This window comes from Pholcus phalangioides, unplaced genomic scaffold (assembly GCF_987345545.1).
Source record: "Pholcus phalangioides strain wild (caught in Gottingen) unplaced genomic scaffold, Ppha-v1.0 ptg000003l_1, whole genome shotgun sequence".
NCBI classification, from domain to species: domain Eukaryota; kingdom Metazoa; phylum Arthropoda; class Arachnida; order Araneae; family Pholcidae; genus Pholcus; species Pholcus phalangioides.
In genome coordinates, this window is record NW_028301596.1 from 17,951,088 (window position 1) to 17,978,114 (window position 27,027).

General features: G+C 35.1%; 2 protein-coding genes across 2 annotated transcripts in view; both read left to right on the forward strand.

The window, feature by feature from the left end:
* LOC149088203 (uncharacterized) lies at nt 1-19,805 on the forward strand. The gene is made up of 6 exons (XM_089245504.1): nt 1-141; nt 3,821-3,893; nt 7,123-7,193; nt 8,387-8,411; nt 10,728-11,070; nt 18,225-19,805. Exons 1-6 carry the CDS (start codon nt 85-87, stop codon nt 19,081-19,083), a joined length of 1,428 nt encoding a protein of 475 aa, XP_089101630.1. The 5' UTR covers nt 1-84; the 3' UTR covers nt 19,084-19,805.
* Nucleotides 19,151-27,027, forward strand: part of LOC149088204 (uncharacterized) — a 26,847-nt gene continuing 18,970 nt past the window's right edge. Inside the window, exons 1-3 of the mRNA XM_089245493.1 lie at nt 19,151-19,874; nt 22,604-22,713; nt 26,666-26,809. Of these exons, the coding sequence (XP_089101619.1) occupies nt 19,151-19,874; nt 22,604-22,713; nt 26,666-26,809 (978 nt within the window). The remainder of the gene's footprint in view (nt 19,875-22,603; nt 22,714-26,665; nt 26,810-27,027) is intronic.

The following is a 27,027-nucleotide window of genomic DNA, read 5'->3' on the forward strand; positions in this document are numbered from 1 at the left end:
AGACAGAAATTGAGTGGTAAATAGCCAGTGACGTAAACAAGACTCTATTTTTCGTGCTCATCCAAAGTGTAAATCATATTTCAGATGGCCAACAATTCAGTTGGTAACAAGCGGACAACCCGAAGCAGCTCGAGAGTAACTGTGAGTTAAGCCTTTATTATCCAATCATATGAGTTTTCATTACTACCAATCATCGATTTTTGATGTTTAAACACTGTTTTTCACTATTATTTAATGAAAAAATTGCATTGTCCAGTTCCTTTGTGTTTGCCCGGCTATCATTTGTAGAGACGTCCCGGGTGAAACTTTTGAATGAGATCCCCCGGGTGTAAAGGATCGAAGATGTTCGGGAACAGCTTCGGTATAAGGGGCAGCTTGGCGATTTTCGACGCCTTTTTTTTTTCGACCCCAAACATTTCCGACGACCCGATCAAAAGTCGCCAAAGCCGTCAGACAGTACGGACGCCGAAAAAAAAATCGCCAGCATAAAAAAAAACAACGGAAACCTACAAGCACAAAATACAGTAGATTCTGTAACTCGACACGTGGATAACTCAACTATCCGGATAACTCGACAGCTATTATTCCCTTGGTTGGCCCAATACTAATTTCAATGAAGGAGGAACTCTCTAGCTCGACACATCTTTGGCTTAGCTCTGCTTAAGTCAACTACGACTTTTGTCCCTTTACTACGACTGGTTTTTACAATTGCCCGTGTTTTACCATTCTAAGAATTTTTTTGACGTTGTACGTGCACTTTGATAATATTAAATTAATATTTTGATAAAATTTAAATATTATATCAATCAGAGTATAAATAAAATACAGGCACTGTTTAAATAAAGGCCGCAGCTATGGGGGGGGGGATGTCATTTGGAAGAAAAGAGAGGGGGAGAGAATCACAGTTATGACAAAATGGCAGTTGGAAGTTTCAAAAGACTCGCTAGGAGCAACAGAAAACAACAATCAGTGCCATCTGACTATTTTTTTTATCAGAAAAAACATTTTAGGACAATGACAATCCAGCAGGCAATGGAAATACAGAACAACACAGCACGCCAGTGCTGGCGACTTATCATTGGGAAGCCTCATATCATATTTATTAACCCAAAAAACCATATTTATAATCTAGATCTTATGTTTTCATTTCTCTTGTGTTCCATGATATTTTTCATATTGTTTTCTATGCTTTCATATTTTTTTTTGGTGCCTGTAATGTGTCTAACAGCTTTGGCAACTTTTGATGGGGGGGGGGGGGTCATCGGACATGTTTGGCAGCGAAAAAAGTCGCCAACCTCTCCCTTATACAGAAGCTGTTCCGTAGCATTATTATGTAATTGTATGTGTTCTCATTACTACTGATGATCAATATGTGTTGGTTAAACTATGTTTTCAGAAACTGCGACACGACCGCAGAAAAAATTGCTACCGCAGGGAGTCCCCCATCGAGGGGTTAACGCACCAACCTCTTGATCAGTATAAAAACAAGCCTGTCGTTCGGAATTGGCAACAAATTGTAGGTCCTGGTCTAATTAGTCCTCGTGTGCAGAAAATGACAGTGGTGCGACAAAAATGATCTGATCATAAACTATGTTTTAATGAAAAAATTAATCTTATAGCTCAGGGGATTAACAAATCTCAGGTCATAATTTCAACAGAAAAATTGGAATTGTCATCTAATATTTTTTATGTATTACAACTTAATTGCAGTCGAAGGACCGCAAAAAGTATTGGAAATTATAACAAGGTTTTTCTAAGTTCTGGACAAGTCAAAGAATGCAATATTTTGGATTGGTTTTACAGTAAAAAAAATACTTGATGCCTATAAAATTTTGCTGCCACCTAAATTTTTTTTTGATTTGTCAAACCCTGGTGTAGCTCCTGTGTGTGTTTCCGAAGGTCTCGAATTCCTGAAGGGGCCCCAAGTAATACTGGTGATTGAGGAGATTGAATCATTACATTAATATTTAAGCCCTGTCAAAATTACATGGCAAATATCTCACTTGGGAGGAATATTATATAATCTGTGTGTGAACGCTGACTGGTGACATTTCTAAAATTGCCAATGGAAATTCTGTGTGACCTGAATTCGAGAAGTCTGTGGTTTACTGTTGCCACCAGCGTATAATCTGCATTGGCGCATAAGGGGGCTGTGCAAGTATTACGTAAGCAAATTTTTACCCATTTTTGAACCACGCTCCCCCCCCCCGTCAGCATAATTTCATCATCACTACCTCCTAATGCATATTGGTGGGATCAGAAACGTGCGCGCGGGAGGAGGCATAGGAGGCTCGTGCGTCTTGCCCCCAGAAAGAAAAATATTTTAAAAAAATTCTAAATTTCTCAAAAGAAAATACCTTTATCTGTTATTATAATCCATTTCTGTTAATTTCAATTGCACCCTCAAACCTAATTTTGTAAAAATGAACTAAGCGGCACATTAACAAATCGCTTAAATGACCTGTGTCATATTTTCAGATTACTTTCACATTCAAAGATCACTCTCGAGCCAGTTACAGAACACTTAAACGATTCGTGGCACATTTAGAGATCCCTTGAGTGACATGTAGCACCGTTTTAGAGCATTTAAGCGGCCCCTAGTGCTGTTCTACATCACTCAAGTTACCCGCGGAACATTTTCCAGATTACTTAAGGGATCCGTGGCATAATTATGAATCACTTGAGTGATGCGGGGCACAGTTACGACACACTTAAGCGGCCCAGAAACATTTCCAGAGGACTTGAAGGATCTGTGAAACATTTATAGATCATTAAAGTGGCTCTGTAGGGAGACTTATCAATAGGGGGAATGTTAGTTCAGGTGCCCAATAACTATCGAGAAGTTTTTTTTTTCCGTTTTTGGCACACCAAATAAGATGTCATTAAGAATATTTCATAACTTCATAAAGGGTGGTTGATGATGTAAGCATCATCCAAACTGCCCCCCCCCCCCGGTCATCAAAATTCTGCAAATCGGAAACCCCCATCAATATCAATGCTGGCTTAATACTTGAATGACCCTTAATCTGTGTACAAAATTAAAAAAAAAAAAAAAAGTAATGTATAATCCGCTGATGCATATTATCTGCAGGATTTAAAAAATAATCAAAACTTATTTCGTGTTTCAATAATCGATCCACACACATTGGTATTCTGATTAATGAAATTTATTTACGAAACAGTAGCATTATTTACACACCAAATATAATTTACAGTTCAGTCAAAAACCAATTTGGCAGCAATTTCGCTTATGGAATTTTATCAACTACTTTTGTGTTAATGGAAAGTTAGGCAAATTTGAAATTGAAGCCACGATAAACTGTGTACATTGAAAGTTGCATTAAATATGATAAGTGCTGATAGAGCAACGTCAAATCGGTATCGCCAAACATTGGTTTAGCAACATGTAGTCAGAAGCAATAATTTTAGAATAGTTGCCAATCAGCATTTGTTTACAAAACTAACAACACCAAACCTGCATTGCTAGCCTCTAGTTTGGCAACATGTAATTATGAGCAATGATTTTATGATATATATATTTGTCATTTTTTCATTTCATCTACTCTTATATTTTTGTCTTTGTGCAAAAATAAAATTTGTTTCGTTTATGAAAAAGCATTCTGATTGTCATTCATCACTTGCACTTGACCACTACAGTGGTTGGTATAAAATTCATTTGAAGAACTAAATTAATGACTTAGAATTTTCTAGGGAGGCACACGCACCTTCTTCATCAGCCGTCCCATCCCCCTGCAAAAAGTCTTACAACAATACATTCCTATGATTTGAAATTTATTTTTGTTGTTTTTTCGAATTGCAGAGAACTTCTGATCAGGGTTCGACCGATGCAGCAGCTTCAATGTCTGTGAAAAAAGAATCATCAAAGAAAACAAGTTAGTGCGCTCCTCCTTTATTTTTTATTATTTTAGGCTTGTTTATTATCACTTGATCATTCTTTTTATTGTATTTATTATGTCGTCAGGCTTATTTTATCAGAAAAAAAAAATTCATGCATGGAATTTGTACTTTTGAAACAGAAGCATTTTTTTTATTTTTAGAAATACTTTTTTAACCCATCAGCATTATAGCTTCATTATTTCGTGCAGTATCGCCATTACGGTGATCGAGTGGTCATGGTGACCCACTCCCATTGCAAGGACTTAGGTCCTAACCCCACCATCACCAATGTGGTGGCCGGCTGAAGTTGGTTTTCTGTGTTCCCAACTTTGAGGCGCAAATACAAGCTGATCTCCCTGTTGAAAAATCTCGCCACAGAGAACAACAGGCCTATAACAATACAATTATTCAATTATTACACTTCACTCATAGTTAGAAAAATTGGTGGCAGGTGAAAGCACTACACACACAACAAGCATTGCATAGAAACAGACTTTGTGTCAGGTTCACTACTCATGCACACACATTCCAACATGTACCAATGCATTAGAAGTTCCAGAGAGGGATATGGATGAGGTTCATGTCTGGTTCAGTAGTAGCCTAGTATATTAGATCTGCTGAACTGATAGTTGTCCACATTGATAATGGAACACATTGACTGTTCTATTTTTTGTACTCTGACTTCATGTATTGTGACTTTTCTCCTGTATTCATTACTAAGTTATACTAGGTATAAATATTGTGATATTAATTTTCAAACATAAGCATATAAGCCACCCACTTCCGCCCTCCCCAATAATTTGCTAATATATCCGAGACACTTAGACCTCAACAAACAAGGTAATTTAAGGATGTGCCATGGGAGCCTCCTGAGATTTAAAATGAATATTAAAATTGCATTGCCGGCTATCATTGGCAGCAATATATATAAGTTTTGATACGTGGGCAGGTGCAATCATGCACATCGCCAGTGAGCGTTGTAATCAAACCGATATAAAAAGTCAAATAGAACAAATCACATGTATAAAATCAGCAGTAAATCAATAAAAAAACGATCAATAAATTAATCCAAGTTCATATACTTGTAAACATGTAGGCCTACAGTTCTTGATAATAGTTGCTGTGGTGGTCGAGTGGTCATAGTGACGGACTTGCATCGCGAGGATTCGGGTTCGAACCCCACCGGCAGCACAGTGGCGGTCGGCTGAAGTTGTTTTTCTGTGGTTTCCAACTTCAGGGCACGAATGCAAGCCGATCTCCCCATTAAAAAGTCTCGCCACAGAGAGCAACAGGCCTACAACGTTAGAAATATTCAATCATTACACTTCACTCACAATTTGAAGTATAGATGGCGGCACTGAAATATCAAGCACACGGCTAGCTACCCACTCAGACTGTTAGGTGCATTCACTTTGTTCCAGACTCTGCCACAAAGCTGGGCTGGAAGAGATCTCTGCAACTGGATAAGTCTGGTGGCAGAGCCCCTGGCGTTCATTAATTCATTTAGTTCTTGATAATATACTAACAGGCCCATGACTAGGCTGAGGCAACCTGAGCACTGCCTAGGGTCCTAAGCCAAATAGGGGAAACAAAAAGTGAACACTTATTTTGCATAAAATCCCCTTTTAGAGCAGCCTCCAAGAAAAAGTCTGCCCCAGGACCCAAAGAAGGTGGTTCTGTATACTAATATTGGTTTGCAGCCAATCATGAAGTTCTGCAGAGGAATGTGAAAGAGGTACATGTGTGGTTTAGTTGTACTAGTCACACTGTCCGTCCAAATGCTAACTGAAAGCGGATGGTCTTTGTTGGGGGTGTGTGTGTGTATGTGCAGCGGCCTTGCAGATACAATGTGGACTATACAATCCACTGCATTTTCAATCTTAGCATCCGACTCAATTTTATGTGTTATAGTATGTAACCACTTAGTCAATGCGAAGTTTGGGATACTCAGTATGTATATACAGTAAAAATCCTATATAACAATACCCTTTTTAATATAAAATTACATACATATTTATATTGCTCTCTGGTCCGATGCATTTTTTGTAGTGTTAATATATTCCATCTATAAAACGTAACTCCTTTGCAACTATATGTTTCTCCGGTTTCCTGTTTATTTTTATTTAGCTGTTTCACTGTGTTTATAAAGAGTGGTTATAATTAAAGTGACACTATACTGAAACGTGTAGTGTTTCTTCTGATGGATGTATTTCATTGAAACTTGGTAAATAGGTTGTATGGACTATGGGTGAAAGAAAACTGCAATAAAAAATAGTTCAGTTTTCGACCACGGGTGAAAAAGTGCCCAAACCTAACCGTGGAGAAAAGAAAACTGTAATAAAGAAAAGCACCACTGTCTCACCTTTTAATTGAAAATTCAGCTACTTTTTTTTTATTGCAGTTTTCTTTTCACTCCCATGGTCTGTATAGCCTATATACCAAGTTTCAACAAATATGTCTACTGGAGCAGCTGCTACATAAGTTGGAGTAAAGTCAGTTTAACTAAACCCACTCGGTGCACATGCGAATGTTTTGCAAAATGTGCAGAAAATTTAAAGCAAATTTTCACTTGATGAACTAGTGATATCATGTAATGCGAGTAGTACATAGGCCTTTACCAAAGCCTCCTAGATGAATATCAGTCTACATGAGGCTTAGCATATTCACATTTTCTGTGAAAAATTACAACAGGAGTGACATTCATAGCTCAAGCCTCATTTGTCTGTATGATGTATGTCTCTCTTCGTATATGATGCACACACTTGCTGCTGTTTTGAATAATTTTGATAATACTCAAGCCTTCAATATAAAATAGGTGAAAATAACATACTGCGATTTCAAAATAAGTCCTGCAATCCTCCTTTAAATAAAACCTGCACTATATCTTTGAAAAGAATTGTCTCTGGAATGGGGGGTGGGGACAGTCAGGGAAAGAATCATTTGAGTTGCCACCATTTCCTATGAAGAGGTTTGCTTTGATATATGAGCATGTTTTTGGAATGGGTTATGCTCGCAAACCAAATTTCTACTTTATATGAGCATGTATTGTAATGATCGGGTATATTTTGTTGAGAATCATTATTGTCTTCAAAAAGATTATTTTGAAAATCTGCAGCTGAATTGGAATATGATCTGGTTGAGTACATGTCTAGAATCTAGTTTGATGAAGTTTTTGATTGCATTTCTTTTAGTACTTCACTATATGTTCTTTCTCTTACTCTCCAGAGAGTGCTGAGAATACTGCGAACGAAGAAGCAGATGTTAGCCTAAATGATCCTAAAGAGAGCAGCTGTTCTGTAAGTTATTTGAATTATATTTGTACCTAATCATTGATGCATCCCCCCCCCCAACGTACTTTATATGGCCGAAAAATTTTCTTTGGGGCATTCCTATCGCATCAGTTCTATATTCAAGATAAAATATTTTTCCACATCCTGATCACTTGAAACTGTCACTCGTTGGCATCGAGAAAATAGATAATTGTGATAAATTATTTATGGGCTGTGTGTAATAGTGACTCAACTCAAAATAGTTACTTTTTGAAAAAACAAGAAACATTATTTATTTCTTTGTTTCCATTGAGTTTTTAATTGGTAATGTAAATCACTGGCATTTAACTAATTACTTTCATAGCAGTTCTGCTGGTTGATAAAGAACACACGAGCAAAATAACTAGGATGCCTTAAATAAATAGACTCATGAGTTTTGATAACTTGTGGGAATATAGTCATGTAACTTCTATGATTAGTCATAAGAGTCAAATTAGCTTATTAGCAAAATACAGTAAGATCTCTCTATCTTGAATCAGATGGAAACAAAAAATATTTCAAGCTTTTAGGAAATATAGAGTTTTTATGTAAAAAAGGGGTATGACTGAAATGGCAAAAAATTTGATTAAGAAAACTAAAGACTTACTCACTATTATTACAGTATTACTCGGCAAAGATACAAACGTCATTTACTCATGACTACAAGTGACACTGGCTATGTATCTTTTTTTTTGCCTACAAGTGGGATCACAATTTTTGATGTCTTGTCTGCATCTCTGCCCCTTTTCTCCACTCCATTTAACCCCCAATATTATTGTTATACTCCTCTATTTTCTATGTTTTACATACACACGAGTGACAGCATCCATAATCATGACGAATAAAATTTATTCCACAAGTTTTCTGCCTGAAGAAAGAATGCCTGATTTATGTGAAAGGGAATGAATTTTCATGTCTTTTTTTATTACCAGCATGGTTTGGCCTTCGAGATAGAGAGGTTTTAAAAAAAAACATATTTTGGTACAGAGGGGGGAAAATGCATTTATTTAGTACAGTAAATGTAATGATTTTTCCCCCTGTAAGGTACAAGATTGAAAAATTTTACTATATATAAAATTAGCTTATTCATTTCTAAAACATCTTGCCTTAGAAATTGTAGAAAAATTAAAGTAACCCTTGTGCATTAAAATTTAAAGATATATATATTTTTTTCATTTTAGGATATTTCCAGTATAAAAGAGGAAGGTATGTTTTCTTGTCTTTTTTTTTTCTTTGAATATCCTATATCCTATCCTATGCATGCAGCTAAAATCTCCAATATAACTATATCATTATACAAGGTGCAATAATTTCTGAAATTTTTTCATAAATAGTATACACATGATAGTTTAATTATGAGTTCGTTATACCTCAAATTACTAAGGTAATTTATTCTTGAATCATGTTCATTACCTGTAACACAATTTAAGAGTGCAAACCATTCCAAGATGGTTTCTCTGGGCAGTCATGTCTGTCTGTCAGGCAATTTCCCATAGGTAAATGAAAAGCTTCACAATTTTCAGGAACTGAAGTTTTGAATATGTTTAATAACACCTGATTCACAAAAGTTCTGATTGCGCATATGATGTGCCATTTTCAAAGGAAGAATTAGTTGATTAAAAATTAGCTTAATGATCACCCTGCCCTTATGATATTTTTGCAAACAAAAAAAACTATTCCTCTGTTTTGTGACAGAATTCACAATTTCAATATATCATAGTACCCAGATGATTTAACATAATAAGGACAAGCCTGTACTGAAGAATCAAATTTCCAGATAATCATTTTCAAATGTATCAATTTAAAGGTCGAGTTTTTTTTCAGTTTTATAGCATTTTTTGATTGAATAATTTGCAAATTAAAATAACAATTTGTTTTATTTAATTGAAATAATTGGTAATTATGATTGCATGAAACCTTGAAGCATGTGGCAAAAAAAAAAAAAAATAATAATAATAGGGGAAAAAATATTTCCATTGATGGGCGAAGAATAAAAGAATTCCAGATCAAGATAAAAATAAATTTTGAAAAATGAAAAATATTAAATTCTACATAATGTAATGGTACTCTTATCAGATTTTGTAGTTTCGGAAAATGATTTTCTTAAACAGAAATGAGTGAAAATTGCTGGTAATAATATTGTAAACAAAGCATTGCATTTGTGCAATGCCAGTCAAAAATGGGTTAATTATACAAGAGTTGTATCTTTAACCCAAACCTGATTAATTACATCTGAAGCATTTCATTTGATACAATCAGCTAAAAGAAGCTTTGATGGATGCATTCAAAAGAGTTTGGAAATTCTAGTAGACATACACATGAATCCTTTCATTTGATATAGGCCTACCATATTTACCTACGTATAATCTGCAGATAAAAATTTTGCTAATTTGAAAAACCATATTGTTTTTTCTGCATTGGTGTATAATCCACATATCCATCAATAATAAAATTTTAATAAATAGAGGGTTTTTTTATACCTTTTTTGTAGGGGGAAAATGTCAGAGAAGTCTTAAAAAAGTTTACTCAAACAAAAAGCAGAAAAAACTTGATATTAGTCACAGTGGTATACTGATTAGCCTATATAATTAAGATATTTCTGTCTTTTTAATGTATAACTTTGAGATTACATGCAGGAAAATACTGCTAGATTTCATACTTTTGCAAAGGAACATTTGATAACTTGAGTTCTTATTGCTGGCCAATTCATATCAGTTGAATTTATAGAAAATAAATTGCATGGGAGATTAAAATTATTTCAAGATAGCAAAAATTATAGGAGTTTGACTGTACTTTTTTAAAATTTTATTTTGTGAAAAAGCATGATTTTATCAAATTCGTAGAAATAACAGGCCTAGTACGTTGAATTCTAATGTGTACGCAAAATACAGATAGTATAGATATTTTTTTTAATTATTTGGATACCTTCAAGATAATATTTTAATTTTCTAATTTTAAATTTTTGAAAAAATCCACGGTATTCTTGATATCCTCTGACCTATGTTGCCACAAAATACTTTCTTCAGTAAGAAAATGCTGTGATGTTTTGCAGTTCACTCTGACATTTAGAGGTGGAAAGAAGTCTGAGACTGCTGCAGTATTCAAGATCATTTATAGTTATTTTACTTTTACTGAACTTTTTTTTTACAAAGCGGTGGATATATCAAGATAATGGATGTGTACCTTTTCATTTTTCTTGCTGATGAAACTCATCTTTGGAGATGGTGTAGCTGTTTCATTCAATGCTGACAGAACTTCATTATTTTCAAAGAGTTCGTGTGCCTACTTTTTGTGGACAAATTTATTTCAGAAAAGCAGTTGACAAAGTTATTGAAACAAGCATTCATTTTTACATTTAAATCAGTTTAACATATTGGTTTTTTTAATGTGCTGTTTTGTTTTTCATAGGCTAAATTTGTTTCATTCCAAGTTACATTTATTTCATCCTGCTTTTAATTACTGATATTATCAAGTTTACCAAAGCTGATGTCACTGAGAGAAATTTTAATCTGACCGATTTAGCTACTGCGAAAAAAATGGAAGAGATTCCAATGAAGGACAAAGATTTTAGTGAAGATGATGCTGATGTTAATGGGAGCGGCGACAGTTTAGAAGGAAAGAATTGTGATGGTGAGCAAGAGGCCCATTCAAGTCCTGCTGCTTTAGAGAGTGAAGATATCATAGAGAACCTAGATGACGCAGATTTCGATCTTGAAGATCTCACCATTGTGGATGATGACGATGAGGCTGATTTTGATGAGGTAGAATATGATATTGAATCTGAACAGTCTGGAGATGATGAAGCATCTGAGGATGTACATATTGTTGATGACGATGATGAGGCCATTGTTGAACTGGTTGAGAGGTTGGTCAAGTTTTAGATTTTAATTTCTTCTCAAGCTTCAACGCATTGTTCTTTTTTTTTTTCTTTTAAAATTAGATTTTCATTTTTAATTTCAGGTTTTTGTTTTCTTTAATGAATGTTTTATTTAGTGGAGTTTGTGATTGACAAAGATTGTTCTGTTATGTTGAGTAGCACGTGATCCGTCCAAAAAATTCTTACAAATGTGTTTTTTTTTCAAGTTTGGTTTAGCTTATTTGTAGACAATGCAGACCATATGAGAACACTGAATGCAAAATTAATTTAATAACTATGTGCCACAATTTTTTCAATGTAGTTAAGAGAAAGAGGTTCTTTATACATTATTTCTTTTCAGTTTCCATTATTATTGCAAAACATTGTAAATGTAATAGAATAGAAGCTTTTTAATTGATTCTTCATCAATGCTAATCTATATATATTTTGCTCATAATACATACTTTATGCTATTTAATTATTGATAGCTTAATATTTAATTTGAAACAGACGGTGAGTATACACCTGTATGTGCTCTAAAATGTTCAACCAAACCCTTAAACTGCTTACATACTCTATTTCCTCCCTGTATACAAAAGAGTTCAGTCAATGGTTACTTGCTGATTAAATTTTAATATTATTGACTTTTGTTGCATTTCAAATATATAATTTTAAATACAAAAAAATATTGATGACCATTGTAGTAAAATTTGCAATTTTAAATACAAAAATGTTGATTGAAAAAAAAGAAAATATTGATTGTTCTTGTGCCATCTGTTATCTTATTTTTTTGTATTTGGATTATCTCAAAATATGAAAGTCATTAATTAGCTTTCAAATTATTATAAGTATCACTCTTCAAAACCTTTTACACTTCCAATTTTACACAGTCACATACAGGTCACCTCTTGTAAGTTCAGTAGAATGGTTTATAACAGGGTTGGCAAGTTTTTGCCATAGTGAAAAAAACCGTCCTAGCAAAAGTAAAAGAATTCAAACTTTGAAAGTTTACTTTCATGAAGTAAGTTCTGAAAATCTTTACAAAGGTGAAATATTTAAATATGAAATTAAATATTAAATATCAAAATATTTAAACTATATTTTTTTACCTGTGGAATCAGCTCCTTTCTTTTCAATTAGACAAAGGGGTTGGAGATAAATATGAATAAATACCATTTCTGCCAAGCAAAGTTGCTTGTAAACAAGTTCTTAATAAAGCATGTCTTTTCTTAATGAAACCCAACAACATGAATTGATATGAGTTGTGTCACAGTAGTGAGAGTAGAAAATCCCTTCCCATTTTATTAGTTTTGATAAAGGTCAGTGAAGTTAGTGCCACAAAGTTGCGTTCCATAGGTAATATGTAAATATATATCACCATCGTTGACTAAGCCTACAGTATTTTAATTTTCAGCCTTTTTGTTGAGATTTTCGTCAATTTTTTTTTGTTTATTTGGCATCTCTTAAATTAAAAGCAAACATTACAATAGTTTGATATTTTAACATTAGATGATATAAGAACTGTTTACAAGGATTATATATATATATATATATATATAAAACAGATGGCGAAATGTGAGAAATTCAGCTGTATGCAAAATAACAAAGCTATTACAGCCAGGATGAAAGCATGTAAAAGACTAACACAATTATAAACCTTGTATTCTGTTGTTGTTGTTATTATTTTTTGTGTAGTATTATAATCTTTTCCCTGCTGCTCAAGCTGATAATCGCAACAACCAAAATTTAAATTTGACACTACATATAAGAACTGTTCAACAAACTATGAATATGTTTATGCACTAAAAAGACAACTGGGAATGAAAAGCAAAGTTTTTTTTTTTGGAATAAACAATTTTTTGTTAAGGGAAATGAGGTTGTTAAAAACCATGCTTGAAGAGTTTTGCTCGAAATGTGCACCACTTATACGAAAAATTCCCCCGCAATTGATACTATTAATATTATTGATTAAGTTCAATAATGTTAATAGAAATATGGAAGGAAATAAATGATGGAAAATGTTATCTCCATCAGAATTGCTGTTCTAATGATTGATAATTACATAACATCCATAATGTAGTATTTTCAATTTTTTTTTCATTTTTCCATTTTTTGTTATTTTTACCAATTTTTGCCAGGTTTTTTGCCATTGTTCTGGCAAAAATTCATTTTGCACTATTTTCAGCAAAAATCCAACTCTGGTTTATAACCAAGGAACTGACACATACTCTTCTATTCAGCTCAGCTCTTTAAAACCTGTTACAGCAAGTTTGAGCACAGAGAGTTTTATAGATTCACTTTTGATGTTCTAAGTTCGAATTGTAGCAGTTACTTTAGAAATGGGTTATAAGTGCTTTGCATTGAACAAAAAACATTTCTATTTAAAAAAAAAGTGTAACACTGATGATGAAACTCTCCAGATGTGAGCTGAGTTACAATAAATTCATGGGTACTCTGTGCTATCATTAAGGACCACTTATTTTTGAACAGTTAACTTAAATGGGCTACACATTCGCAGAAGGAGAGTATCCTGGGTGACTGGTTTATGCTGGAAATCATGAAAGATCACAAAGGAGCTTGAGATAGCTGTTGTTGTGGGCATTTTCCACAGACAGGTTCACAATTATCTCCATGAGAAATTATGACTAAAATAGCCCCAAAAGCAGAATGTTTCGCGATGCCTTGCATCCAAAGCTCTTGGCTGACTGAAAATGTTTTGCAATAATAGTATTCTCCATGCATAGAGGATAGTTATTTTTCGTCTTTTGTTACAATTCTTCCCAAGATTCATCGGATTCTAGGAAGATTTTTTTTTTATCCCATGCAATAGTTTTTTCCGGATTGCTCACACACAAAACTGTCTTGCTTTTTCTTGAAACTTGAGTGTTGCACTTACGTTTTGCTCCTTTTTTCTGTCTTACATCTTTTGAAGAACAAGTTTCAGGAGTTTTTTTAACGCCCCATCTTCTTTGTTGCAAAATTACCTAGCATTTCACATACATCAGTTGGCACTGTTGATACTAGATCATTTGCAACAATATCAGCTTCATCTGCGATGTTTCCATTTTCATTAGCATGTAATTGGCATATATCTACATCTTCTAATTTGGAATCTGAAAGAGTTTCTAAATATCTTACAGCTTCTCGTAATGTGAGATATGTTTTTGACAGGGTTGGGTTTTTGATGTCAAAAACTGGTCTAAACTATCAAAAACTGTTGAAAGCCGTCAAAAACCTAAATGAATGCCTTTTGATAATGTTTTGAACACAATAGGTATACAAAATGATGAAAAACTTACTTTTTTGCATATTACGTTTTATTTTTAAACATTAATTTATTATAATAATTAAAACAAAATATTAATTATAATTTACAATTTTGAATTCTTTAACATAAGAGCCTAGAACATATAAAATATAATTTTATGGTTTATTTATCTAAGCTACTCATTACCTGTGTTCAATTTGCTGATTGGAATAGGGCTGCTTATTCAAAATATGATAGGGCATCAGGATTAGGTTTTTGACCCAGAAACTAACTCTGTATTAAAATTATCAAAATCTTACTGTCAATGATGTCAAATAATTTTCGTTAACTTGATAGATATGTTAAATAACAAAACACTTACTTTTATTTAGATTAAAGGGTTTTATATTCAGAATGATAATTACTGAGAAAAAATATCTATTTCGATATTTTAAATTTTCTGATCTGCCCGAAATTTTATTCCATATAAAAATTCTCATGCATCTGTTAATCCACTAATTAAATTCATTTCTTTTCACCTAAAAATTTCTTAGATCAGGGTGTATAGATTCACAGAGCTTTAAAGAGTATTTTTAACCAAAGCAAAGCTGTCAAGACTTGATATCCAAAGCATTTGTTTTGCACGTTTGAATACAGCTTCAATTGGAAAACCATTGCATTATAAATGCTAGTAAATGTACCATATCATAGTGCAAAAGTAAGAATAACTAAGTTTGGCATATACAAGCTAGCATTGCCAAATTAAATGACATTTTAGTCTTACAATTTAGTATTTTGATCGCTAGATATATTTCAATTTTATGCGCAATAAGAGTATTGTTTTAAGTATCAGTGGCTATCTAGATAATTTAATAATAACAGAAATCAACATTACATACATGAGGTAATAAACTTTTTTAAACACTTATCTGTTGTAAAAAGAGGACAGCAGACAGTTTATATCAATGCAAACATATATAAGCAGTTGAAGAAATTTTGGAAGGTCAAGAATCGTAGCATTTCTCTCAGGACATAACTTCCAATAATTTGTTGTATGTAAATTTCTAGTAAGAGGAAGTGGTATCAACAGTTGTGTTTGATTGATTTATCAGGGATGAAGCGAGCTGAAGCAAACTTGATTTTTTACGCTCACTGAATCTGAGTCCACTAAACTTCTTATGGGGGATACCTGCAGAGTCCATGGAATACAAATACAATGCCACAACAGGCAAATTGCCCAACAAGGTGGCTGACTTAAGAACATTATGGATCCCCGAGCCCCTACCTGCTACTGCTACACCACACATGCACCCCCCCCCCCTCCGCGGAACCCCCCCAACGAATCGGTACATGCGGGAATGTGCGTGTACGTACAGTGCAACCTGACGTAAAGTTTGTTTCTGTGTAATGCTTGTTATGTGTAGTGCTGTCATCTGCCCCCAGTTTTACTAACTATGAGTGAAGTGTTATGGTTAAATGATTTACCGTTGTAGGACTGTTGCTCTCTGTGGCGAGACTTTTTAACGGGGAGATCGGCTCGCATTTGCGCCTTGAAGTTGGGAACCACAGAAAAGCAACTTCAGCCGACCACAAAAAATTACTGTGGTAAAAATCTTACCACTACTGCAAAAGTAGGTTGAAGAACGAGTTATCGTTGAAATCAAATAGATTAGAAACAAAAAAACGGGACACTCTACTTCAAAAAAGGGACGTATGGTCAGTGGGAAATATATGTAAATATCGAGGCCTGTACAGAGAAGTGACTCGTACTTTGAGCAACACCAATCATTTTTGACTTCCGGCGTCCCTGATTACATTCAATCCGAACTAAGCCATTAGATTAGGCCTAAAGTCCTTCCCATTAGCGGAATGCATACCGAAAGATATCATTGCAAGAATTTTTGTTACAGCGAACAAAATGAATACACCAGGAGTCTATGAGAGGGTACTCCAGTCTTTCATTTACCGATATGAACTGTGCAACGACTCCCCTTGGATTGGTGTCACGTTGAGCATCTCCTTTGAGTCCTTAGCTGATCTGCACTGGATTGTGCAACATCTTTTTTTTTACTGTTGAAATTTCAACGTGAACAATTTACTTAATGTGTTTCTGACACTCTGAGTAGATTGTGACCATAGATTCCATTGTGAATATTGTTGGTCTTGATGGGTACTATGCTACTATCACCCCTCTAATTTTTTTGAACAGTTTAGGAACACCTTGTATGTAGTTATATAAAATTTCAAGCAAGTGAAAGATATGAAATCAGTAAATAATTTTGAATGCCCCAAATTTCTCTGTTATCAATTACTTTTGTGATATATCTGTGAAGTTGAAAAATTAATTTTATATCAGATTTTAAGGAGTGAATAATATTCTGTTGTAGATTTTCTAAGTGTAATTGTCTAATATTTCCATAGAAAGGACAAGGAAATAAAACATGGTGCCATGTTTTGGGTTATTCACGATAACAAAAAGTATAGTCTGCCCCAAGGGTAACCCTGCCATCTATAAACACCACAAACAGTTTTGCTATCTACAAACAATGTATCTGTCTAAGAATTTAGCTGTACAAAATAATCTCAAATTCGATATCAAAATTGAAAAATGTTGCAAAATATAAATCAGATACAACATAAGAACCTATTCTAAACACTTGGCTAATTTGGGTGGGCTGGGGGATTTCAGAGTGTATAAAATTAAGCATAGCTTCATTGAAGTGTGTTCATTGAAAAAACATAGTTACCACCATACGTTTATCACTCATATAAATCTAGTCCAAAAGTATAGAATTTAATATTTTACCACTAGTTACAGTGGTGAGACATGCAAGTTTCACAAACAAGTGGTTTTAGTGTATTAAAAATAGCATTCCATATATATACAGGGTGCGTTCCATAAGTAATGCGACTAATTTTTTCCAGATGCACCTATGCACTGCAGCTCCCTCTAACCTGCTGGGCTAGGTGGAGGGGGTGTTAGCTTCATAACACACCCATTCTCAGTCGGCTCTGAGCTGCCGGAAAGTCAAGACAACGAACAAAAGAACATGCGAGTGCTCTGGTGCCAAGAATTCTTGGAAATGTGTGAAAAGGATCTTAATTTTTTAAACTCAGTTATCACCGGTGATGAGTCATGGGTTTTTGAATACGACCCGAAAACAAAAAAGCAGAGTTCAGAGTGGCACACCCCATCGTCTCCCCGGTTCAAGAAGGCACGCATGAGCAAGTCCAGGATCAAAACCATGCTCATTGTCTTCTTTGATGTCAGAGGCACTGTCCACCGTGAATTCATACCTACCGGGACCACTGTGATTGCAGCTTTTTTCTTGGAAGTGCTCAAAAGGCTTTTTTTTTACCGAGCACAACTCAGGTCTATCGCCATAGGCAATTTACTACCTAGCGAGTTGTGCCGGACGCTCAAAAGGCTGAAAAGGGGGGTCGCAAGCTGCAGAAGTGACATCAAGGACGCATGGAAAAATCATCACAATAATCCTCCCTACAGTCCTGACCTGGCTCCTCCAGACTTTTTTTTGTTTCCTCGCTTAAAAGGAGCCCTGAAAGGGAAACATTGGGCCAGGATTGAAAACATCTAGGCTCATGTTGCATCGGCTCTATAGGACCTCCCAGAGAAAGCCTTCCAGGCCTGGAAACACCTTCTCTATAAATGTATCAACGCAGGAGGGTTTTATTTTAAAGATATTTAACTAATTGTATGAATATGTCCAATAAATAATTTTTTTTGAATTTGGTCGCATTACTTATGGAACCCACCTTGTATATAGGCTTTTCTCTGGTAACTGATTGTCCATTCATTATCCTTATATTACATGTTTTATTGATATATTCTTTTTCATTCAATTTTAGTTTGATCTTTCTATATATATTTAATTGTCATAAACATGCTTATTTCTAGTGCTGAAGAAGAAGACTGTGCCGTGGAAGTCATTCCCGATATCCCCAAGACCAGTTCTGGGGATAGTGGCGTTGTTAATGATGGAAAATCTAAGAAGGGGAACACCAAAGAAGAAACACTGAAGATGAAAGTGAAAGAAACTGAAACGAATGATTGTAAACAGGTAAAAAAGCATGATCTTGAAAAGACAAAAGAAAATAACACCAAAAAGGTAGAAAAACAAGAAATTGAGAGAAGGGGCTCCAGAACAAGCGAGAGAAGGGATCCTAAAGCTGCAAGCAAAAGTGATGGAGAAAGATCCAAGAAAGAGGATAATAACGAGATTAAGAGAAATGATCATAAAGAAACCAATAAAGATGTTCGTGCTAAAAGTCTAAAAGATGATTCCAAAGAAAGTAAAAAGGCTTCAAAAGAAAAATACTCTAAAGATAGTAAAGATTCAAAAGAAACAGATTCTAAAGAAATCAGGAAGGAAAGATCTAAGGAGAGTGAGAGAGAACTTGGTAAAGAAACCAAAAAGAGTGACCTTAGAGATAATCGGAAAAATGATTCCGGGAGAGCCAAAAAGAATGATGGTGAAGGGAGAAAAACAAATAGTCCTAAAGAAATCTGCAAAAAAGAATCAAGAGGAATTAAAAGGGATGCTATAGAAAACAAAAAAGATTCAAAAAAAGAAGAAGAGGATTCAAAAGTCAACAAAAAAGATTCAAAAAGAAGAAGAGGATTCAAAAGTCAGGGATGTGGATGCAAAAGTCAACAAAAAAGATTCAAAAAAAGAAGAGGATTCAAAAGTCAGGGATGTGGATTCAAAAGTCAACAAAAAAGATTCAAAAAAAGTAAAGGAGAATTCAAAAGTTGAGGATGGGAATGCAAAAGTCAAGGATGAGGATGCAAAAGTCAAGGATGTTGATTCACAAGTCAAAAACATGAATAAAAAAGAGGTTAAGGCTATAGATGAAAAAGAGGTCAAGAAGGATATGGATAAAAAGGAGGTCAAGGGCGACGATTTGAAAGAAATCAAGTATGTAGATTCGAAAGAAGTCAAAGACGTAGATTCGAAAGAAGTCAAAGACATAGATTCAAAAGAAGTCAAAGACATAGATTCAAAAGAAGTCAAAGACGTAGATTCAAAAGAAGTCAAAGACGTAGATTCAAAAGAAGTCAAAGACGTAGATTCAAAAGAAGTCAAAGATGTAGGTTTGAAAGAAGTCAAGGACATAGATGTAGAAGAAACCAAGCAGGTTGATTCAAAAGAAATCAAGATGGATGTAGAAGAAGTCAAGGAAGTGGATTCAATGTCAACGGAAGAAATGAAGGAAGAGAACCCTAAAAATTCTCAAGAGGATAATACTGACAAATCTGACATAATTGAAAAGCTTGAAAAAGAAGGTAATTCCGAGATTCAAATAAAAACAGTGATTGAAGACAAGAAGGTTGACATTGATAAGTCTCAGGACAAGCAAATGGATGAGATAGAAGTCCAAGAAAAGACCACTAAAAGTGACAAGAATGATACCAGTGAAACAAAAGAAGAAATTAGAATAGAAAATGGAGATACTAAGGTTGATTCCACAAAAGAAATGGAAAAAAAAGAGACAGGGGTACAGAAAAAAGATTCAGATGAAGGAGTGTCAGCTAAAACAAAGAAAGGTATATATGTTGCATTTATACGTTTTATGTAATCATTCATCTAGTGTACGAAGATGAATTTCACCTAATCTGACAAATGACAGGTATGATAGAGGAACTCAAGTGGAACATAAAACACCATAGCACACCTCTCCTAACCTTAACTGTTTATGAGTTATGGTGGTTAGAAAGAACATGTCAAATCTTAAGAACCTGAATATGTGTGAAGTTTCTGAAAGACCTGTTTGCTCAAAATAAGCACATATTTGGAAAGCACAGAAAAAATCCTATAAAGTGACGCCATTAAATCCAAATATTCTGTTGAAAACAGTGAGTTGCAAGCACTAACAGATTGGCGCAGTGCAAAATCCAATTGTCCCCGAAACTACCATTTCCGCAAACACCCTTCTAGCTATAATCGGTCAAATATGCCAAAAGCTTGTCTATTCCACCAGCTTTCGAAAAATCTACAATTAACCCAATTAACCATATCAGTGTTCTAGTTCTGGAGAAATTTTACGTTTTGTTTATAGTACATCACTGAAATCGGTGCTTGCCAAAGTACACATTTAGTACATTTTTATAACAATTTTATTTTGCACTTCAATGTCTCAGTGGTTATTGCTTGCCATTAATTCCAGATATCCTAATGAATCCCAAAGCAGAATATGCCAAAATTTGCAACATATATTGCATAACAATCAGTGCTACTGTAGAATTATCTGCCAGAATTTCAAGAAAAATGTAGAAAACAAAATATTATGGAAACTGCACAACATTTCCAGTCAGCCGAGGGCTTGTTTCAGAACAATGCAAAACATTCTGCTTTGGGGCTAATGGAAATAGTGTCACTTTATAGGATTTTTTTCTGTGAAATAAAATTTTCACCAAAATCTGTAACCACCAATTCTGAATGTTCGTATAATGTCTACTTCGATGAACGCCTCACTGAGTGATGTATTGCAAGCAACACACTATATAAATTACTCCTGAACTAACACCAACACGGCTTATTGTAAGCTCTTTCAAAAGCTGCTGGAATGAACACAGTTTTGGTGAATTTGATCGTTGTAGCTAGAAGGGTGTTTGTGGAATCTGTGGTTATAGATTTTGGTTTTACATTTGAATTTTGCATTTCACCAATTTTTCAGCACTTGTAGCTCGCCATTAAAAGCAGATAGTCTTATAAAAATTGAGTCACCTTATAGGATTTTTCCACACACACACTAACTTATGTGCTTAGTTTGCATGCAGATCTTTCTGGAACTTCAAAAATTTAGGTTTTTCAAATTTGGCACATTTTTCTTCTATCCACCATATTTTGAAAAGGTTAGAGATAGGATAGCTCCACTTGAGCTTGCCTATCAAATTTTTTTGTTCGGCAGGTTAGGTGAAGTACATCCTGTATGTGCTTTGATCCCCAAAGCAGAATGTTTAGCACTGTTCTGCAACGAGCCCTCCACTGACTGGAAATGTTCTGCAGTGAAAATCCCCCATACATGTAATAGTATTTTTTGCACTTTTTCTTAAAATTCTTCCAAATTGTTCTGCAGCAGTGCTAATTGTTCTGCGACGTATGTCACAGACTTTGGCACATTCTGCATTAGGGTCTTTTTATTTAACTATTTCATTCATTTTTGATTTTCAGTGATGCATTCAATCATTCTAGTAACAAGACTTACTGTACATATATAAGAATTTTATTACAGAACCTTCCATTTGAAATTTTAGTATACTCTATACCAGTGCCGGACAAATCGCAAAAAAAAAAAATCTTGGGTCAAAAAGTTTTACCTGAAGAAAAAGGTCCAAAACAATGTTTCTTTTGACTTTTTAAGGTCATAGTAACCCTCTTTCATGTTGGCAATGTTGGCAGCTATGTTACTATAAATTCCAAACATTTTGTTCTGCTCTCAGCCTGTAATTTAGTAGCTACACAAAAAAAATATATATATATATATATATATATTATCCACCAATATACACCAATTTTTTTAGTCACCTTGGTGACCTTTCACCTGGGATTTGTCCAGCCCTGCTCTATACTGTGTCTTCTATGGTGGGGAGGGGGAGGTACATCAAACTGAATGCATTGTTGTGTGTGTCATGTTTAGTGGGGCACGGTAGCTCAGGTCAGTGAAATACTCGCCTAAAGTACCAAAAGATGCTTAGAGGTGTCGCGAGTTTGATACTTGATTTGTCCTTGTCAGAAACTTTCCTGACACGGGAGTACAACAGAAATGGCGACATGACCACGAGAAAGATTGCTATTACAGAGAGTCCCACATCGAGGATAGCGCACCAATCTCTCTGAGTATAAAAACAGGCTGCCATTCAGAATTGGCAATAAATTGTAGGTCACAGTCTAATTTGCCCTCATGTGCAGAAAATGATCGTGGTGCAACAAAAATGATCAAAATGGTGATAAAATAAAATGAAGCTTAGTTTAAATTGAATACTAAAATAATTATTAAGTTGTTTTATATGTGTAACATTTTATTGACGGCGTATTGTTGGACTAATTTTGTCTGTTGTATGGATTGGAATGTCTTTCATTATCAGTCTTTCATAAGACTTTCGATACTGCCTGAAACTAGATATATTCTAGAAAAAATAATCATTTTTTTCCCCCTCGCTTATTTAATTCTTCAATGATTCTTCTCTTTTTTTAATGAGTCTTCAAATTTTTATTTGGTTTTTTTAAATATAAATATGATTGCATGATTATATAGTTTATTTGGTTTTTTCAGCTTCTGAGGGTGCCAACAATGAGAATCTTATTCAAGCTTTGTGGATTTCCAACCTTCCCACCACAATGAAAGCTACCGATTTAATGAAAACATGTGCAAAATATGGGAAGGTAAAGATATTATTTTCTCTAAATAATATAGTCTATTGTCCTGAGTGACACACTTTGCTACTACCTTTTTATTTTTCTGGATAAATACAAGAGTTGTATAGATCAGTCTTTTGAACTAAAATACTTGTCAGGGCATGAAGGTTTTTTTTTTGATAAATAGAAGAATAGTTGAAAATGATTTTAATCACAGATGATGCAGTATCATATGAAAAATTCAACATAACTCATAAAATGTGACACAAATGGAGCATAATTAATATTTATCATGATTTGCATTATATAAAACTACCTGATTTCAATATGATCTCCATCATTGTAGCTCGAGCTACATCTAAACCACACTCAATTTCGACCCACATATGTATCTGCTAACATTGATTGTGGAAGAGTCTCAATCACAATGTCTTGTTTTTAGTTCCTTAATGTTGGCTACAGGTGATGTGTAAACATTCTCTTTGACATATCCCTATAAGAAGGAATTGGGGGGGGGGGGGGTTAAATATGAAAACTCAGATAGTCATAACAGTGTCCCATCTAATCCATTCGCCTGGGAATTCTTTATCGTGTGGATCTAGTTTTAAAAATATTCCTGTGTGGAGGAGCGCCGTCTTGTTGCCAAAGATATTTGGTTGTGATTGGAAAATGTGTGGAAAGGAGAGGCTAACAAAAGTGTTACGTAACAAACCCATACTAGTTATTATGCACTGTTTGTGTCACATTTTATGCGTTTCGTTGATTTTTTTTTCATGACACAGTGAGTGATTCTATGAGTGAATTTTTTCTGTTTATCAAAAAAAAAAAAAAAAAAAAAAAATGGTATGATAAATATTTAGTACAAACCACACTTCTATGTCAGTTGATAGTATATAAGTTTTTAAAATATTTCTTGGACTTTTGCCCACTCTGTGTACTTTCTAAACATTTGCAGTAATTTTTTTATCCCCTTATTTTTTCGGGTCATTATAAACTGAAGAGCCAAAAAAACTGGTATAGGCATGCGTATGCAAATAAAGAGATATGGAACCAATCAGAGTATGGCGCTGCGGTCGGCAACGCCTATATAACACAACAAGTGTCTGGCATAGTTGTTAGATCGGTTACTGCTGCTAGAAAGGCTGGTTATCGAGATTTAAGTGAGTTTGAACGTGGTGTTATAGTCGGTGCACGAGAGATGGGACATAGCATCTGCGGCCGGAAAAAGATCATGCAAGAACGGGACCAACGACGACTGACGAGAATCATTAAGCGTGACAGACGTGCAACCCTTCCGCAAATTGCTGCAGATTTCAATGCTGGGCCATCGATATGGGCTTTCGGAGCGAATGCCCACTTGTGTACCCTTGATGACTGCACGACACAAAGCTTTACGCCTCGCCTGGGCCCGACAACACCGACATTGGACTGTTGAGGACTGGAAACACGTTGCCTGGTCTGACGAGTCTCAGTTCCAATTGCTTCGAGCTGATGGACGTGTACGGGTATGGAGACAACCTCATGAATCCATGGACCCTACATGTCAACAGGGGACTGTTCAAGCTGGTGGAGGCTCTGTGATGGTATGGGGCGTGTGCAGTTGGCGTGATATGGGACCCCTGATATGTCTAGATACGACTCTGACAGGTACGTAAGCATCCTGTCTGATCACCTGCACCCATTCATGTCCATTGTGCACTCCGACGGACATGGACAATTTCAGCAGGACAATGCGACACCCCACACATCCAGAATTGCTACAAAGTGGCTCCAGGAACACTCTTCTGACTTTAGACACTTCCGCTGGCCACCAAAATCCCCAGACATGAACATTATTGAAAATATCTGGGATGCCTTGCAACGTGCTGTTCAGAAGAGATCTCCACCCCCCTCTTACTCCCACAGATTTATGGACAGTACTGCAGGATTCATGGTGTCAATTACCTCCAGCACTACTTCAGACATTAGTCGAGTCCATGCCACGTCATGTTGCGGCACTTCTGTGGGCTCCCTACACGATATTGGGCAGGTGTACCAGTTTTTTTGGCTCTTCAGCGTATATGACCCACAGTTTTTTTCCTCTGTTTGACAAATACTGCTCAAACAGTAAAAGTCAGTTGTAATAAAAGCTTGTTATACCAGCAAAAATTGTTTGCTGTGCTGTGGGAAAAATCTTGTTTCAACTAATAAAAATCTACAACTTCAGCTCATTGATTGCACATTGAAAATCACTCAAAGTAGTGAGATTCTCATTATAAGACGTACTCAATGCATTAGACTTTTGGCATATTCCGAGTTGCCAACTGCTATGGATTGTCCATGGTTTCTACTGACAGCAGCGTTCAACTATATGAAGCTACAGAATATACTCTCAATACTATAGAAATTGTTTTTCCTTCGAATTGTATATTATATTTTCCAAAACAATTCAAATCTTTGAGTTTCTTGCTGTATTTTAATTTTTTTTATTTTTGAAATCCCATTTGTCTTTACTTTAATGATAAATTCGTATAGCCTACAAATGAGTGAGTTTTAGAGAAGATAAAGTCAGATTTGAAAGGGGTCAGTGAACAAATTTAGTCATCTGTTGGATGGGTTCCTCTTTTCTTAGCATATCTCCTACACATGCACACTCACTGGAAGGTTAAAGGGATGCTATGACAAGCTTGCCATCCGGGATGGCATCAGAGTGTGATAATAGGGGTGAATAATATCGGACTTCAAATAATCTGGAAAGTGTAAGGAATATGTGAAATCCGTCCTCATCTGGTAAAGGCAGTTTCGGATCCACCCTCCGCACTACTGAATACCTAAACATGAAAAAAATTGATTTGCTGTCAAAATCACCCGAGCCAAAGCTCTGTTACTCTTAATGCTCACGCTCAGAGCTGCGGGCTAAAAACAGTTTTTTGACCAGTTCAGTGCTATGAGTCTGGGCCCAGGTTTATTTGCACAGATAGTGCCAGGTCGAGCCCATGGAACTTGTTACGGAGAGAATGTTTTGTCATATGTGCTCTGATAAGAAAAAACAGGTGGGCTCTAGGGTTGCTAGATGTCTATATATATGACCCACAGGAGCATATGCAGAGTGAGATAGCAATTCATGAAGTTACAATGCAAATGAACTCGGTAACCTCATAAAGTTTGTTTGGAGGGGGGGGGGGGACTCATGTGGTCTAGCCAAGTAGGTTTAAAGGCCAATGAGGTGCTATATTTAATTGAACATTCAATTGAAATTTTATTTAAAATAGATAAAAATAGAATTTTTGAGTGATTTTTTAAAATTATTATTTGAGTATGATTATGTTGTCCCCACAGTTACCCCCATGGTAAAACTCAACATTCATCATTACTGGCAAGCTTCATGACAATGTTGGCATGTCTGCATATTTGAAAATAGAGATCCTATTATTGATCATGTTGCATTGCATAATATGACTCAAAGATGAGATCTGTCTGTGTTGAGATTTTTGTCTTTTACTGCGATTGCAGTCACCATGCGTAAAAGACCAATTTTTTGCAGCATTTTCCATTGCTTTTGCAAGTTATTAGAATCAAATCCTTCGGTAGACTGTTATATCAGAATCTTGTCTTCCCAATCGAAAAAAAATTTCTCCACAGAGAACAGACAGTTCTTTAACACAGCCCTTACATTAACATGAAAATTCAAGAATTTACCAATTATCACTTCAAAATATGGAAGCCAGGTGAAAGCATCACTGGAATACAAAACACTCGCAACTCTGACAACATAAATATGTTAAAGGCACACATGTTTAGACATGTACTGATTCATTAGAAATTACCCAGAGGAATGTTTACTAAGCACATGTACTGTTGAGTAGTATATCATACAATCATTGTAACGTGGTAAGGGGCAGAGTCATGTTTGTTTATTGGATTACCTGTTTTTAAAGTCTTTTTGCTTTTTATGCTCCAGCAACATTTAGCACTTCTATATTTATTTTGCTACTTGCAGGTTGCAATTTCAAGGATTGTCAAAAAGCCAAACGACAATCGGTTGTATGGTTACATTATGATGACATCTGTTGAAGATACTGAAACTTGTCTGGAAAAACTGAATGGTTTCTGTTTGCAAGGATGCACTCTGGTTGTGAAAAAGGTACAGTATTCTTTTTTTCTTTTTTTTTATTCATTATTCATACATTATTATACATTTCAGAAAACAAAATCACCAAGGAATCATATGATCCATACTGGTGATCATAGGTAAAAATGTACGATTCATTTCATGTAAATGCATGATCTTACATGTTGAAAAGATTGAGGGACAGCAGTTTTTTTATTTGGTACAGTTAGTAATATCCGGTATGTGGATAA

Excerpts from the sequence above, each read along its gene's own strand:
- LOC149088203 (XM_089245504.1), top strand. The coding sequence starts at position 85 with ATGGCCAACAATTCAGTTGGTAACAAGCGGACAACCCGAAGCAGCTCG. Across the intron at positions 7,194-8,386 it reads CTAAAGAGAGCAGCTGTTCT|GATATTTCCAGTATAAAAGA; the intron begins GTAAGTTATTTG and ends TTTTCATTTTAG. Across the intron at positions 8,412-10,727 it reads TTCCAGTATAAAAGAGGAAG|CTACTGCGAAAAAAATGGAA; the intron begins GTATGTTTTCTT and ends TGACCGATTTAG.